The 15,833-nt window shown below is 52.0% G+C and overlaps 5 protein-coding genes across 5 annotated transcripts; 2 read left to right on the top strand and 3 right to left on the bottom strand.

The window, feature by feature from the left end:
- The first annotated feature begins 178 nt into the window (after positions 1–178).
- Positions 179–2,061, top strand: BDP81DRAFT_427464 (uncharacterized protein). The gene is made up of 2 exons (XM_060590353.1): positions 179–339; positions 399–2,061. The coding sequence occupies exons 1-2, from the start codon at positions 205–207 to the stop codon at positions 1,647–1,649; spliced, it is 1,386 nt and encodes a 461-aa protein (XP_060446030.1). The 5' UTR covers positions 179–204; the 3' UTR covers positions 1,650–2,061.
- Positions 2,062–4,334: 2,273 nt separating this feature from the next.
- Positions 4,335–4,559, top strand: BDP81DRAFT_319069 (uncharacterized protein; the record flags this gene model as incomplete). Its single annotated transcript, XM_060584410.1, has 1 exon — positions 4,335–4,559. One exon carries the CDS (start codon positions 4,335–4,337, stop codon positions 4,557–4,559), a length of 225 nt encoding a protein of 74 aa, XP_060446029.1.
- Positions 4,560–6,516: 1,957 nt separating this feature from the next.
- On the bottom strand, positions 6,517–7,582 carry BDP81DRAFT_318125 (uncharacterized protein; the record flags this gene model as incomplete). Its single annotated transcript, XM_060584330.1, has 2 exons — positions 6,517–7,478; positions 7,525–7,582. Coding segments are annotated over 2 exons (1,020 nt in total), but the record flags the coding sequence as incomplete, so codon positions are not given.
- A 3,177-nt stretch (positions 7,583–10,759) lies between these two features.
- On the bottom strand, positions 10,760–10,987 carry BDP81DRAFT_318711 (uncharacterized protein; the record flags this gene model as incomplete). The annotated part of the gene is made up of 1 exon (XM_060584376.1): positions 10,760–10,987. A coding segment is annotated over one exon (228 nt), but the record flags the coding sequence as incomplete, so codon positions are not given.
- Positions 10,988–13,100: 2,113 nt separating this feature from the next.
- BDP81DRAFT_318767 (FluG domain-containing protein) lies at positions 13,101–15,682 on the bottom strand (the record flags this gene model as incomplete). Its single annotated transcript, XM_060584383.1, has 5 exons — positions 13,101–14,131; positions 14,190–14,539; positions 14,603–15,126; positions 15,186–15,402; positions 15,459–15,682. The coding sequence occupies 5 exons, from the start codon at positions 15,680–15,682 to the stop codon at positions 13,101–13,103; spliced, it is 2,346 nt and encodes a 781-aa protein (XP_060446026.1).
- Positions 15,683–15,833: the final 151 nt, after the last annotated feature.

Genomic DNA, 15,833 nt, shown 5'->3' with positions numbered 1-15,833 from the left:
GTGGAAAACTTTACAAGGTAGGGGTAATCTTCGCTTGTGGATACGTCCCATTGCTGACGGAACCAATGGGCAGCATTTCACAAGTAAGGGATATCTCCGGAATAATATTAAGCCGTGACAGACCATGTGTACACGTCAATTGACTGCTGACATTGGTTTGTTCGTGAACCACATTTATGTACACCTGAAGGCTGGCTACTCAACATGCCGCTGTGGTTTTGCGACTGGGAATCCTGCCGAAATCCAGCTGTACAACGAGATGGCGATTGTTTGTTATGTCACAAACACTTATGTCGCATCCACCTTCGAGAGCCATGGCATGATTGCCCACGCGCAGAGGTCTGAATCAGGAAACTACGAGTCGACCATACTGACACCGCTAACGAACTATGCGGTAGGAAAATTGGGAGGGTTTCTCCCTTCAGTACGCTGCAGCAGAAAATCATGACATAGATCAGCTGTGTCGGAAGATCGATGTCTCGAAGCTACGTTCCCGCGCGTCGATGATTAGAAACGGCATTCCTTGCACGATTGACCTATCAACCAAGCAGCTGTCTGCTATGATGGGCAACCAGAATTGCCACGCCGAGATCGCCTTCGAAGATGGCGTCGTATGGATTGCCCGTTTTCGTCTCACCAAAACGACGTCTCCACCGCAGGAAGTCCGAGACTTCATCGTTCGAAGCGAAGCCGCAACGATGAGCTACCTTTGTGAAAACACTAGCCTACCGGTACCCCGCATTTACGATTGGTCCGACGAATCCAATCCAGAAAACGACATTGGGGTCAGCTTTATTCTCATGGAAAAACTTGACGGACGGCCTCTCGATTGGAGGGCAGCGACTCCGGCCCAGAGGGAGAAGATTCTGCAGCAAATTGCAGACATCTATATCGAAATCGAAAAACACCCCTTCGAATCTATGGGCTCACTTGTTGCATCACCACGGAATCCTCACCACCTAGAGGTACAAGGGCTTGCGCAACACACAACATACCAATTGGAAGCTGGCCACGCTCTCGGTCCTTTCTCTACTCCTGCAGACGGTTCCGCCGCCATCATCGAGGTATATCTCAGCATGATAGCCAGCGGGGAACTCATTGCCTCTCGCCCGATAGACGCCTATCTTACGCATCGTTTCCGCTTAGATGTTATCGACCGTCTTTGGACAGGCTCTACAGCAGAGAATCGATTTTTCTTGAAGCACCCTGACGACAAGGGCGACCACATCCTCGTGAACGATGACTTTGCTATTGTCGGAATCATAGACTGGGAATGGACAAAGACGGTCTCTCGTGCGGAGGCCTTTTGCTCCCCGTCGATGATGTGGCCGATTTCCAAGTTTTACGCAGGCTCTAACGAGCTAGCCCAGGATGAACTAAGACTTGCTGAAGTCTTCCGCGAAAGAGGTCGGGAAGATCTATCTGATAACATTCTGACAGGCAGGAAGGTCCAAAGATTCTTTTTCGCCATGGGATCTGAAAGTCCTTCAGATATGTCCAATTTTACGTCCCTTTTTGCGGGACTTACAGGAGCCTTCGACTATGAGCACGAAGAGTGGGAGCGGTGGAGAAAAGACGCCCTCAATAGATGGAGAGACGACAACCATCTGCAAAATTTGGTACAACAAGACCGCGGGAAGGAAGTTTGATAGTATAAGTAGGCGAATCGCCCAGAATTAAGCACAAGATGACAGGCATATGATGACTTAAACCATCGAGGAATGCATTTGATGATTCGAGATCACCTGTTGCATAGACTCGACGGCTATACATTCCCGAGTCACCGCGTCGTTCTTTTGGATTCTCTCCTCATCATGCAACCATGTTAGATACATTTACCAGTCCGACAATTGATTTGTGAAATGGATGTGCAATTTCCCTCGAAATCAACTGGACAATCAGCTCGATTCTGTGAACCGGATGGTTTGTCTGTCATTGATTGGGTCAGAAAACACCATGCAGGTCGACGCGCGGCGTAGGAAGAACCCACGTGTAGCACAGAAGCGGCCACCGCTCAAAGCCCAAGCATCACACCCTTCTTTAGCACATTTTTCAGCCATGTTTCCTGCGAGCTGCGGGCTGCGATGTTGATCGAGGTTTGTGAATTGGATTTGGTTGTGATGCTGCGGACAAAATCTTTGAGGTCTAGATAGAATTAGGGATCGGAGGGGATGATGAGACTTGTCGATTCTTATATACTTGAAGGTCAACAACAGCAGTCTCCTAGTCTGTACGCTATTGGCGGCAAATTATGCCATCCGGTGCAAGAAAGGCCAACCGAGAGCACATCTGCTGCAAGCTGTGGACAAATCGAAATGATCTCCATACCTCCCTCATGCAGGGAAGATTTAGATAGGTAAGCCGAGTCTGAGGTATCTTCTCAACCCTTAGGCATGGCGAAACGAACGTCACGCGCAGTATGCTATCAGTTGCCTGGCGTCCTAATGCGGATGTGCATGCATGTTATCGCCGGGCCCAGACCCAATCTCCAACGCTTTGTGTCGGGTAGCTCTGTTCATGTCCTGAATGATTGTGCGTGAGGGAAAGCCCAGAAGGGGAAGACCTACTGGGATAGGCTGGCCAAGGCTAGCCCGGCTACAAACGGGGGCGGAGCGGCCATACGATGCCCCGAGGGGGCCGGGGACCCCGGCTCGTCTCGCAGATTGATACATTTAATTCTACGCGAATTCAGCCGCTCTTGAAGCCAGCAGCTATGCCCGGATAGCAAAGTTAAGCCGACAGCCGACACGTCCACGACAAGTCGCAATGCCTCACCTTGTCGGAATACTGCCATGCTCACCGCCCAGCCTATACGCGGCAGAGTCCAGCCAATGAGAGGGCAGAGATCTCTCTGGCCCTCAACGCCATATCATGTCTCTCACTGCCGCATCTACAACTTCATTGTACCATGCATTTCTTATCCACACTTACTGACCGTATACGTTAACTAGTCAATTGCATTACGACCCTACCTGTACCAACTTTCATACTTGTGAGCACCGTCATTCTTCTCCACGACCAATTTTCCCGACCTCTTCATTACTGTGCTTTGATAAACATGTGTATACACACATATATGTATGTGGCAGCAAGCGAAGCTCGGGTGAGGCGCACAGAGTCAATTGTTGATCGCTTCCTGAAGGGCAATCGATGTACCTCTCTCCTGGTAGAGTGAGTTCGCTCTGCGAAGTTGGATTCCTGTCGAAAGGAATCTCTGATATATACTGATTTTGCCAGGGCCAAATCGAGAGAACCAAGCAGCTCAAGTTCGCGTACATAAGAGTCAGAATTCACCGGTCGACAAGACATCTCTGGAGCTTGGAAGAGTCGAAGATTGCTCAAGTACCGATTTGGCTGCGGGCTTGTCAACGGTAATCAGAAGCCAAAAGCAGCTTAGGGTGAATAATCGACATGTTTGTTGCTGTGAGCCACGGAACGAAGCAGCATAAGCAGGTCCTCACTGTAGCTCTGCTTTTGGGGCTACTATATCCTTTTATAAAGGAACGTATAAACTATACACTGCTCAAAATAATCCGCAGAACTATGACCGCGCCTATTTCTAGATCTTATAGCCAAATATCGCAGGTCCACGCGACAGGTACCGCTGCCAAGATGTTTTCTACTTCGTCAGCGACATAATCCATTAACAGCTCTTATTTTACAAACTTGCAAAATCGAAAACCGGAAACCGATTTCGGTCGCAACTGTAGCAATGTCAGCAGCCGTGTAATTCACATCAGACGACAAAAAGTCCGAGTTATGCCCCTTCCGCTTTCGTCGCCGGCTCCAATCAAAATCCCTCTTGCGTCCAAATGATGGGCAAGCTTCCTTGCGTCGTATGGTCAGAGTCGAAAAGCTCAACATTGTGCTGCTTCTCGTGGAGTCTTTTGTCTACGCTCTGCCTGTTCATCAGCAGAGTGCGTATAACTGTCTGGCACATGCAATTGGTCCTAAGCCAACGGTTCTGGCTTCCTGTTATATCTCTCGGATAGCTGTCGGATCCCGTCATTCGGGCTACCCGCGTCCAAACCCACGTGCTAACATCCGTTAGTGGTGACTCCACGTTCTTCCCGATAGCAGATGCATCAAAAGCCGATTTTGGCTGCCCTTACAAAAAAGCTGCGACAAAGTTTAGGCAACTAGCAATCAAAGAATAGACTCAGATGCGGCTCCACTGCCACTTAGTGCCTCACGCGGTCGTGCGGCATGCTTGCTTGAAAAGGGATGCATTGGGCAGAGTAGAACGATAAGATGATGATGATTCAGACTCATTTTTACTTTATGGTACAGTACATCAACAATACAGTACTGTCGCAGTTCGTACCCAACCAATCATGGCTTCTCGTCGTCAGCAGCCAAAGAAAAGGGATAGAACCAACGAGAACTGCGATAAAACGGTCAAAAACATCATGTGGCGTTGTGAGCAGATTCGACGACGGTACGGGGCCGACGTGTACGTCCAAGTCCGCTTCAAAAGCAGGTTCCATGAATACACGTCTTCCAATGAGCACAACTTCCCCAAATCTCGCGCTGAGTTGGTAAGTTCAATCACGTCATAGCTCTTCAAGGCTACCTCTAAGGCTTAGGTTTGGAAGAAAACGATCTACCCGGTTCCGGTGACAAGATCGCCACTGGACTATGCGGAAAGAAGATCTCGAAGCGACGTCAAAGGTCAATCTGGCGTAGATAGCGGTTGAGTGCGACAATGTAGCTGTTAGGCGGAGGATCGTAGTTGCGATGATGCCCATTTTACCTGTACATCTACTGTATTGCCCGAATTGCTGCGTATACTTGGTGTGTCGCTCTCCTCATGTCCCCTAATCCTTGCCGTCTCTTTGGAAAAGCCAGTGCGCAATGTACTTACTGCACTTCAAATTGACCTATTGCTTTTTGTTGGTTTCATACAGCTTCGCGGTTGATAAGAAGACGTAAATGGAAACCCGGTCGCTCATTCATTAGCCGAGACATACTAGCAATTGATCAACCCGAGTCTTCAGCTATGTCTGTATGAATTATGTGATCATGGTGATCTTGAAGTCCTCGGAGACAATGTACATAGTTCAATCCGAAAAAGTCTCTACATTCACTCAATACCAGAAAGGCGCTGACGGATATAAGTCGGCAAAACAGCATGATGTGGTTACGTGAGACCAGCGAGGCATATGGCTCGTGCGTCAACAGCCCTCCCTCTGCACGCAATGACACAACAACATCCGGTTTGCGCTACAGGGCCCTAAACACTTTATTACCACTATCCACCCTTCGGAAGACTGAATGCACACCTTACCAACCACATCAATCAAAGACATCATGAGCCGAACAAGAAATGCCGAGGAGTTGGCCAAGCTTCTGCAGAAGAACGTGCTGACAGAGAACAAGAACGCGCCGAGGCGGCAGAGCAACAAACCCAGCCTACTTCACTCCACGAATACATCCCTGCCTGTCAATCCTTGGCTTCTGCCAAACTCACCGTCGAAACAGACCGTAGACTGACCTCCAAGGGCTCCATCACAAATCCGCGAAACAGGTTGTGTCCCACCAATCTCCGCCCATAGCTCGACTTCGCACCAACAGAGCATCGCCTTCGGCACCCCCTACTACATTCCCCTGCCGACCGACGCTGTTTCGAGAGCACATCGTTCCTGTCCGGCCGAGGAAGCAGGATCACGAAGCGCAAGACCACTGACGAGAAGGCCGTCGAGTGCTTTCTGCAATATAGCGTCGAGGGCCCCGTTCAAACAATCATGGACGAGCTCAAGAAGGCAAAAGAAGTCCAAAGAGCGTTCGATTTAGTCAACGGACTCGTCTTCGACACCTCCCTCCACAACGCACAATAGCAAGTCGATCTCCAACAGTTACGGGCCGTTAGATCTGCGTCTGCCGAATCGAAGACGAAGACGACTCGAGCAGCTCTTCGATGCTCTACATCCGAGTATACATCACCGCGTCGACTTCCTACGCAGCACCTGTGCTCGATGAATACACACGAGGAAGTGGTAGACCGGACGACAATACCAACATCAGTTGAACCAGACGCGCGGTTTCAGTATCACGCGGAGAGGCTCACCGCAGCCGCCATCACACACAGACCTGTCACTATATGATCGAAGGCTGGCTCGAGCACGGCCTATTTATGACGGGTGAGGCGATCGTGTTCGTGAGGCTTGACTGGCGCGAGCCCGAGACGCTTTCCTTTCATTTGGCGGAGCCTTCTGCAGAGGTGGAAGCCTGCCTCAAGCATGCCGACCTCCGTACGGCAGTTGCTCAATACTTGGCCTTTAGTTTGATTGCTCTCGGCGTACCAGGTGAGAGGCATGAATGCCGTCATCCCCCATAGCATGAGCAACCCAGCACAATTTTACGGTACGAAACGCCCCCTCCCGCAAACAGCCGGAATACAAGCGTGGATCTTTGGGCGAGTACTGGCAAGGCTCGACATCACTTCCTAGAATGCAGGTAGATGGCTTTAAATTCCTGAAGGTGCAAGTGAACCGCTGTCTTACAAACCGCTCCCTGTCAACTCCAGAGCTCGCCCTTCAATTTTTCCGGAACAGCCTCTTTCGCAACACATGAAGGGTACACTTTAATATTTGACGTCTCTGTGGCTTTCTCATGGATCGCAATGCAAAACTTGCCTCCGCTCTCTCGGACGGCCTCGCGTAGTTGTGCCAAGACCGCAGCCAACTTGCAAAGGTCGAGTTGGTGCGTTTCCTCCCAACCCTCAAACTGAGCTGCCGTGTCGGTGATTCTCAGCTTTTCAAAGGTTCCATTTGTGTGCTGTCCGAGGATAAGCCAGGGCGTTCTGCCGAACCAAAGCTGCGGCATGTATGCCCCCGAGCTCTTGCGCCTGGCTGCTGTCTTGATTTCTGCGGCATTCGCTTGAGCCATCGGCGCTCGTTGTGTTGGCTGTTGGCTGGCAGAAGCATTTCTTCCTTGGCTAACATCGGTCTGCAATCGACTCATTGCGCGTGCCAACGATTGTGAAGTACCGCCCTCCTCGACCTTCCGCTGGTAGCATGCATCTACCTCAAGACGCACGACACACGTGAGATCTCCCAGCTGGTATCGAAGAGCCCGGTGATGCGCCGTGCTGTCTTCTAGCCCAGGCGGGTATCGAGTGAGGGTGCGCTCGAAATTCCTGCCCCACCCAGAATTCTGTGAACCGCCGATCAGCTTGCTGACGGTCTTCTCGCAACGCTCGATAATCAGGGTGCGGTGAACCAGGAACAGATTGATTCGAAAGCTGTCTTGTCGCCGCCCTCGGCAGAAGTCGAGAAGCTTTCTGAGACTATTTCGATTCACCAAGATGTCGACTTCGTCAAAGCGGAATGACGGGTTCATCGATGCTGTGGCGCGAAACAGCGGCTCAAAGGAGCATTCAGGAATACGCGCCGTGCTGTCATTCATCGAGCGCGTAGCCTGGTCTTCAGGCACCGTAATTGGTAAGGAAACCTCCTGCAAGACCGCCGCAAAGCCTACTGATAGTCAGTCATGTAGTATTGTCCCCAGGTACTTGAGGCCCACCGGGTATGTGAATCTTCAGATCCTGGCTAGCTTTCCAATTATAGCTACAAACCAGCTCCTAACCTGTTGCGCTGGATACCATGGAGTCCGATGGCTCCACAGGATGCTTGACACAGTGAATCACCCGGCTGTCCATCACGGTCTCCCACATCCACGCGTTACGCCCAGGGGAAGTGGGATCCGGGTGGCATTTCCCCGTCTCTCCTTTCCGTGGGTGTTCGTTCTTACCCATCTGATGGTAACCCGGATCTGTGGGCAGAAAAGACTGCGGTCTGCTGGGTGAAAACTACACCGTGCGCGATAACAATGCAGCTGGAGTTGTGATCCAGGTGTGGTGAGGATGGACATCGTATGTGAAAGATCTGAGGATGGCAGCGTGAAACGAACGGTCGCCGCCCAACTTTAGGCGTTGCTGCTTTGGATGCCAGGAGTCGGCACTCAAATTGTCTAGTTCGCTGGCGTCATCTTGCTTTGAAATTGGGCCCGTGAGGCCGGCCTCCTGCGGCACCCTGCAGCACAGTGAGAGGCCAACGTACAGCATGCCACCAGCGTCATTTCCAATGGATTTTAATGCTGGGTAAAGCAGGCTTGGGCATGCAAAGCGCCTTGGAAGAGCACGTCCCTCCGCTCTATTGGTATCTAGTCCCTAATTCAGATGCCTTTAGGTTCCATCGTCGTTCGGTAGATGCATTCTTGCCAAAGCCTCATCCCGGCACATAAAAAAGCATTTATCAAGGTCGGTATACTTCATACGCAGATGCTGGTGGAGTAGACACGAGCAAATTGAGACACCAGTGATCAGTAAGCAAAGCACCGTAAACGCTACATCGTGCCTTGACACAGTTGCTCAGTCAGCTGGGACCATTCGGCAAACAGCGATGGTCAGGTTTGGTCGAAATGCCTTGATATACGTGTCCTGTCGCTATCCCACCGGGTGCGGATGGACCCCATTTTCGCCAAGGGCGGGGTAACCCAATGAGATTCATTGCCTGGAAATATTTAGAAATATTTGCCCAATCAGATGCTTATATATGGGCGTTTTTGGAGTAAAAATGGGTAATTCTGGTCTTGGCGAAAATGGGGTCCATCCGCACCCGATGAGATAGGGCGGGTGTTGATTCTGTGTCCGGCTAACAATACTCGTTCGTGCATATGGTTAAAACAATTCTGCCGCCGTTCTGCCTCGTCGGATTGGTGGAGGCAACAATCCAAGGCCAAGTAGACTTCATGCTAGATGTGGTCCGTTGCTGTGATCATGACGGAATTAGCAGAGGGCTCCGCCTGGGACTTACGATGGTTGTATGGGCAAGTTGAACTCCTGGCCATGTATTTGCGGGCAGTGACCCACTGGCCTGGGCAACTCGACTGGCTGACCAGCCTGTTGAGGTCGGGGTACCTCTGCTTAGATAATCGACCAAATGCGCCACAGATACTTGACGGGGGTTTTTACTTTGGCCTGATACCATAGTAGTCAATTGGCACGAGGGACGCGAATGGAGCCAATGAGCCACTGAGACAACGTTGTGAAGAAGAACAGAGCCTGCGTTTGGCCGCATCGGCCGAAATAAGGATCACGGATATATGATAAACGACCTAAACAGAGAAACGTCTCCTCAAACGGATGGAAGGCGGGCGGGCAGAAAAGCACGGCTGAGAGCGGCAGAAAATCAATGTCAGGGGAACAGAATCCGGAATTGGGAAGGCGGATAGATTCAGACGGCCGGCAGAAAAACGCGGCAGAATCCAAAGAAAGAACGGCAGAAAGAACAGCTCGAGATGGCAGAATAAAGCCGGGGCAGCAGAATGCATCGAAGCTCGCTGATAGGTGCAGTAACCCATGCAGATAACAGGATCAAACTGGGTATGGCAGAAACGCTGAATTGGGAATCAGATCCGCGAGGACGGCAGAAAAATATGTAAGTGTAATTTCCAGGTCTATAAAGCGGGGCAACTGCTTTAGGAACGGCAGAATTATTATGGGGCGGCAGAAACTGAGCGCCCATGAAACTTGAGAGAGCCCTGTTCCCGTCACCGAGAATGCAACCTTCGATAATGCGGAGTGATCGCGATGACGGGAGAAGTATAATTCCTCACAACACGGATACACATCGATGGCGCCTTGACCCCTTACATGCGCGTCGCATTTGGTGAGCTTCTCATCACCGACACAATCAGCGCACTGGGCCTGATGAAAGACAGGTGGTATGACCTTAGGTTGAGGTCGAGATTGTTGTTGCTATCGAGACTGAAGAAAATTTCGCTCTTCGACAGCATTACCGGTCTCCACTCTTTCTCAGCCCGGGCGTTCTTCCTGCAACTGTGCCTCATCTTGCTCCGTCGTTGGGATTCGTGGTCTCTTTCGTTTAGGAAGGCAAAGATCGTCGCTCTTATGACCATCTTCGCTTGCCTCGTGACCTGGTTTTCTCCGACTGGTGATGGTGTCACCACCTTGCTGTGAGACGGAGGCGTCGCAAAAATGGCTGGTTGACACTCTTCCGCTCTGTCCAGTTGGAAACAGGACTTGGTGCGTATAGTGGGCTATTCGCGGGGTCAGGCGCCGCCGAGTTGCTTGTTGAGAAGGTCCCCGGCCAGTGTCGATCCGTAAATTGAGGTCCCCAAGTCGCTCCGTCCGGAGAGCAGCACCAACTTTAGTGGGCGAATAGAGTCGAATACCCATCCAGGCACGAATAGGCTTAGTCAGGTCCCTGGCACATGAGCTGGCACGTGGCTGGCTACATGGCCAACCGGGGCTCCGCTCCGGGTGTCAATTGTTGCTCTACGTATTGTCTACAATAATCATTCTTCAAGTTGCTTGCTAAAAATTCTGTTCTCGCTACCGCACATGATTCTCGAGCAGTGAATTGCAGTGAGCGCTCGGAGGTGGAATCCGGGCTTCAGCCTGGATCCACTAATCGGGTCCAGCCCGCAACAGCTAGTTCCACTTCGGCAAAGGACACAAAGTCTCAACAGAGGCAAGCGCGTGGAGCTCGCGGGAAACATGCTTGAGGCGCTTAGTGTCGATACCGGTGGGACATCATTCAAATGTACACGGCGATTATCTCGGATCGAGTTCGGTCAGGGCGCGCGTAAGGAGAAACTGGAGCCCGGATCATGCCGAACGTGTAGTTAACTATGGAGGCACTGACCCTATCGGCTTCACCCTTTGAGCCATGACAGGCGCCGAGCGTTTCGGACCGGTACCTATGACTTAATTTCCCCCCGAATACATATCTGTTCAGAAGGCGATCATGCGTCCAGGATCAAAGATTCGCGCCGCAATCTCCTGGACAGCCTCGAAGGTCATGAAATTGCAGCTCCCACTCTGCAAATGCTCCGTGACGGCTGCTAATGTGCTAAACTCCCTGGGACAGCCGCGTTTCGGACAGTGGTAGAGGCTCTGCTGATGTTTAGGCGATTTGAGGTGTTGATTCAATGACTCGAGGCTTGCAAAGCGACCGCTGCACTCTTGTCGAAGCTTGTCGTCAACATACCTTCGACAATACAAGAGAGTGAGAGATAGGTGGTTAAGTTAAGAAGGCTGGGTGCAGTTGGCGACAGCCACTATATGTGCGGGGCTGTTGGAGATTAACAATAACAATGGCGACTTTTAGTGAGAGGGGTAGCGATGGGCGAAGGTTGACCGCTCGGCGACCGATGCACTCCTGACCCGCAGCACAGCTATGGTGCTGCGATTGGTGAAGCAAATACTTGAGTTGCAGCGGCCTTTTCTCCAGCTACGCTAGACTACGCCCTCTAACAACTCCGACACCGGCGTCTAACAATCAGGACCAATGGGCCGGCACACGGTGAAGTAGTCTTTCCGGGAGTCCATCGTTTAGCCCGTGCTCCATCCGGGAATAGAGAGCACCGCGTAATTGACAATTGGCCATAAAACTCGAGCGGATCACACCCTTGGCGAAATAGCTGGTCTTGAACTACGTATCTGATAACGGGTCCAGGCAGCAAAAGATGAGCCCTGTGATTGAGAGACTCCTGGCGCCCTTCAGGGTAATCGCTCTGTACCTTACACACCACCATCGAAACGATTCAATTAAACAGCATTAGCCATGCACAGCGATGGCATGTTCTAGCTGCATCTTGAAACATTGAATGGTCCGTGCACGGGGGCGCCTCCTCCTGATTGACACGGGACTTCAACAGCGAATTCCGAATCATTGAGTTCGCTTGTCCCGTCGCTGGACTTGGTTGGTTTTACTTTAAGCGCCTGCCGGACGCAAACCACAGCTCTGCCCACTGTCGTTGGGGAGGTGTTGGCGGCGGTGGCTGGCTGGCTACCGGCCGACCGACCGACCGACCGATCTTCGCCCAGACGGCTAGCAGCCACTGCCGAGCTGGATCGATCCAGTGCCATCAGACACAACGCGAGGGCAGCGCCACTACGTCAAGGAAATAAGGAACGTCCGCCACGGCACCAGGACCTGGAGCCGGCAGTGCTGTCGGCCGGTGACGTAGTCAAGGTTGTGTGGCCGGCCTTCCTCGCCACCAGTCTCGAGTGCCCTGTCGACGAGGAAGAAGGCACATCGGATCTCATCCATCAATATTGTGCTTACGCATGCAGATATGAAGTGTCTGTGGTTGTGATGCCTTCGCGAGTTCTTCAGCCTCCTCACGTCGGCGTTGTTCTTCCTCTCGTCGGCGCTGTTCTTCTTCACGTAGGCGCTGTTCTTCCTCGCGTAGGCGCTGCTCTTCCTTGCGACAACGCTGCTCTTCCTGGAGCTGTTCTCGTAGTTTTGCGATTTCATCTTCCATTGCGACTCGGGAGATGTGTGACAGAAACAAAGTGATCAATGAAACCAACCCTTGAGTCTCGACAACCTGAAAATGTTTGAATGTATTTCGTCACGTTTAATCCAGGTCGCCCCGACAACAATCGCGCCACAAACTCAAAGTCACGTGATAAAGATACGGCAAGCCGACTAAACCTGTCCCTTATCTTCGGATAGTGGTCTTCGGACAGTGGTATGGGACAGTGGTATGACAGCGTTCTGTCTCGGCGAGCTTCAGCATAGGTCACTAGCAAGGCGTCCGGATGTGACAAAACCCGAGTGGTTTACGGGTAAGAGTCACCAAAGCCTCCGGGCCGCAGAAGCGCCCACTCGCTTCGAGGTCCCCATGGACGGGATGCTTCGGCATGGGTTAATGGTAAGGCACCCGGGTGTGGAACCTTCCAATAGTAGCATGGCCGGGCTGGGCGCTTCGGGGGTCTGCAGACGGGACATCGTGTTCCGCATCCGTGCCACCTACCAGTAACAATCGCCAAAACATCCGTCTGCAGCGCAGCCAAAGCGCCCATACCAGCTATCAAAAAGCTTCTCGCCTGTTACTAGTAAATTGAACCCGACCAACCTGCCGCCCGCCGGCGGATTGCTCCAGCTCAATCGGCGCTTGTTGTGCTGCTGTCAAAGGGGCTCTGTCCTCGGTGCCCCTTCAAAGTGGTTCAGATGTTAGGATCAAGAATTAGCATCGTGTCGCGTTGAAGACACGGGACAGAGATGTGAGGGGCAGTTCTGTATGTCTATCTATGCGTCAACAGTACATACTCTGGGTGATCTAATTTAAGCCTGCCCTTCTGTCCCTTTAGCCATCCGTCTACGCTTTACCTTCTTTGATCGTCTTTGCATGACCTGGCCTGATGTCCTGAGCGAAACGCCATGGGAGGTCTGTACATGCCGTCTGAACACATCTAATGTCGCAAAATTTGGGTCATCCTGGCATTGAGGATGGTTGCACCGAATGGAATCGCCACGTTGTACAGGACGCTCTCGTTCTACCAGATGCTGGTCGTCAAAGTGGTCATTTCTGACCGTTGGCCGGCAGTACTTGAACGTCCGTTCTTCTAATGAAAGCCTGCAATCCCCAACACAATCAGGGCACTGATTCGGATCAAGGAGAAGTGGGAAGGGCTTGGATTGAGGAGTCTCTTCGATGGGTGGCTTGGGTTGAGGATGGGTGCGGATGCGGTCTCGTCTGACCGTCTCTCTCTTGTCACAAAGTGTGACCATCAGATCGATAGCCTCAATCCAAAGCTCCATGAGTTTGTCGTGAGAGCAGTCGGCTGGTTGGTGGCAGAGGATGTGGGCCAGTCTGGTGCGCTCGGGAATCTGGAGGTCGATTTCCGGTTCAGTATACTCCTCCTCTTCTTCGCCATTCGCTTGCCTCTCAATATCCCATGTCGGGCGGTTGTAGAAATGATATTCGCGATACTCCTTAACGACACTCTTGTCGCGTTGGTCCCGCTTCATGCGTATCTCCTCGGTTAGCCTGCGGATTTCGGCTTCCTTCTCTTCACCTTGCACTCGGTATTGACCACCCTTCAACTTCTGTCGCCGTTGCTCCAGCTCCAGAATTTCCGGATCGGGAGGCAAGTTCTCCCAGACCTCCTTGGGGACCATGTCTCTTGTTGCCCGGGGATCGCGCGTGAGGCTGACATGCGCAAACACCTTATACATCTGCTCCTCGGTTTCCTCTTCTAGGAAAGTATTCTGGAGGTCGAATTGGACGTTCTCGTTGAGGTATGCGCCTTGGAACGTGGCAAACTTGGGATCGTGGCGCATCATCTGGTCGCGCACGGCATCAGACGCATTTCCTGGGGTCGAAGCTTTTAGTATTTGAAGTCCTCACAAATGCTGCTCACCCCGACCTACCATTTGCTGCATTTGCCGCCCCTCTTCTGGCGAACCGTGGCGTCCAGGCCTTCTCGAAACCTGCATCAAGGCTCTGCCGGCCCATGTCGTCTCGTAATTTGGAATAGCTCATGGCCTCGTCGACGGCCAACGCACCACCGCTGAGTTTTCGAAAAACCGGAACCTTGAGCATTGACTGCTTCCACCGTAAAGCTGTAGACTGGACTGGACCCCTGACTTCTGCTCTTAGTACCTGGGTTGCATCTGTCAGGCTTGCTGCGTCGAAAGCCTGGTCATGGAGCGCTAGAGCGATGATGGTGCTGACGGCACAGAAGATGAGCCTTCTTGCAGGCGTAAAGAAAAAGACAGTCCTGTCCATACTCAGCATTAAAAGCACCAAAAGGGGTTGAAGCCGCGGCTCTACGTATACTCACGGCCTTGGCTTGTTGTCAGCTCCTTTGTGGTGGATGAACTTGACGGCCATCGCCGGTACGGCTCGTCCCGTCACTGGATGGCGAACAATCATCATGAGTATGTCCTCGTAGCACAAGGCTTTCGGACGCCCCCGCCCAGCTGTTTCCTGTATCAGTAGTCTGTCGAGGAGAAGGGAGTCTTTGTCTTGTGGTGGTTGGCCATCATAGTCCACGTTCTCTGTGTCTTTGCCGCACTCATGATCAAGAGACTTGACGCCTTGGAGCTTGAAAATCTCGTCCGTGCATCCGTCTTTGGGCTTTTTTCTGTCGGCATGCACGACCTCGGCAGGTCGCGCACCAGTGTAGCAGAGGAGCTGGTAACAACCAGCCAGCTGAGTACGCTGCCGCTCTGACGGGAAGATACCAGTATCATACGCAATGTTGAATGTCAAGATGGCCAGTAGGTTATCGGCTCCGAGGACTGGCTTTCCGTTGATGTTAGGTGCCCGGTATCCGAAGCGGGGAATCAGGATCGTGTGGTGGAACTAGCCCAGCCCATGTTAGCATCATTGTGGAACTGTCGACTGCCGCAATTGGTACATACCTTGTAGAGCTCTTTCGCATCATTCCTGTCCATGTAGCGACCGGCGACGGTGGTGTATAGTTGCTGAAACTGCCGGATGTATACCTGCGTCGTGCCCCATGATTTGATTTTCCCTATCGACCACTCGCTGATCCGAAGAAAGAAGCTCATCATTGTCTCGCGAGTTACGTTTTGCAAGGCCGTTTGCCATTCACCGAGGTTCTGCTCTTCACAATAACTGTTGTTGTAGAGGTCAGTCAACAAGAAAACAAGCCTGGGATTCTCGCAGCGAACCGTTTCCATTTCCTGCATACGACCGCGATATTGATCTCGGTTTCGTCTGCATATTTTGGCTTGATGAAGTTGACGTTCTTTAGCTGCTTGCGTAGGTCGGCGTGCTCCTCGGCCGAGAACGGCTTTGGCTGGTTCGCGATCCGACGTTGTGTTTCTTGGTCGGTAAACCGCTTCAAAAAGTCCACGGTTGCTTTGGTTTGTCGAGGGCGACAATCGGGGAGCATCGACTGGGGCATGGCTGGGAGATGGTCGCTCGTCGCAGCGACAGAAGAGGAGTCGTGAGAGTGTACTGAGGCGGAAGAAGACAACAGAAGACGGCAGGCACGATGCCGCTCTTTATGGCGGGCGGCACCATTGCGTAAAGCAGAACCTGAG

Source organism: Colletotrichum phormii (assembly GCF_030913505.1).
Source record: "Colletotrichum phormii strain CBS 102054 chromosome Unknown BDP81scaffold_9, whole genome shotgun sequence".
In the NCBI taxonomy this organism is placed as follows: Eukaryota; Fungi; Ascomycota; class Sordariomycetes; order Glomerellales; family Glomerellaceae; genus Colletotrichum; species Colletotrichum phormii.
This window is presented reverse-complemented; position numbering and strand designations above follow the sequence as displayed.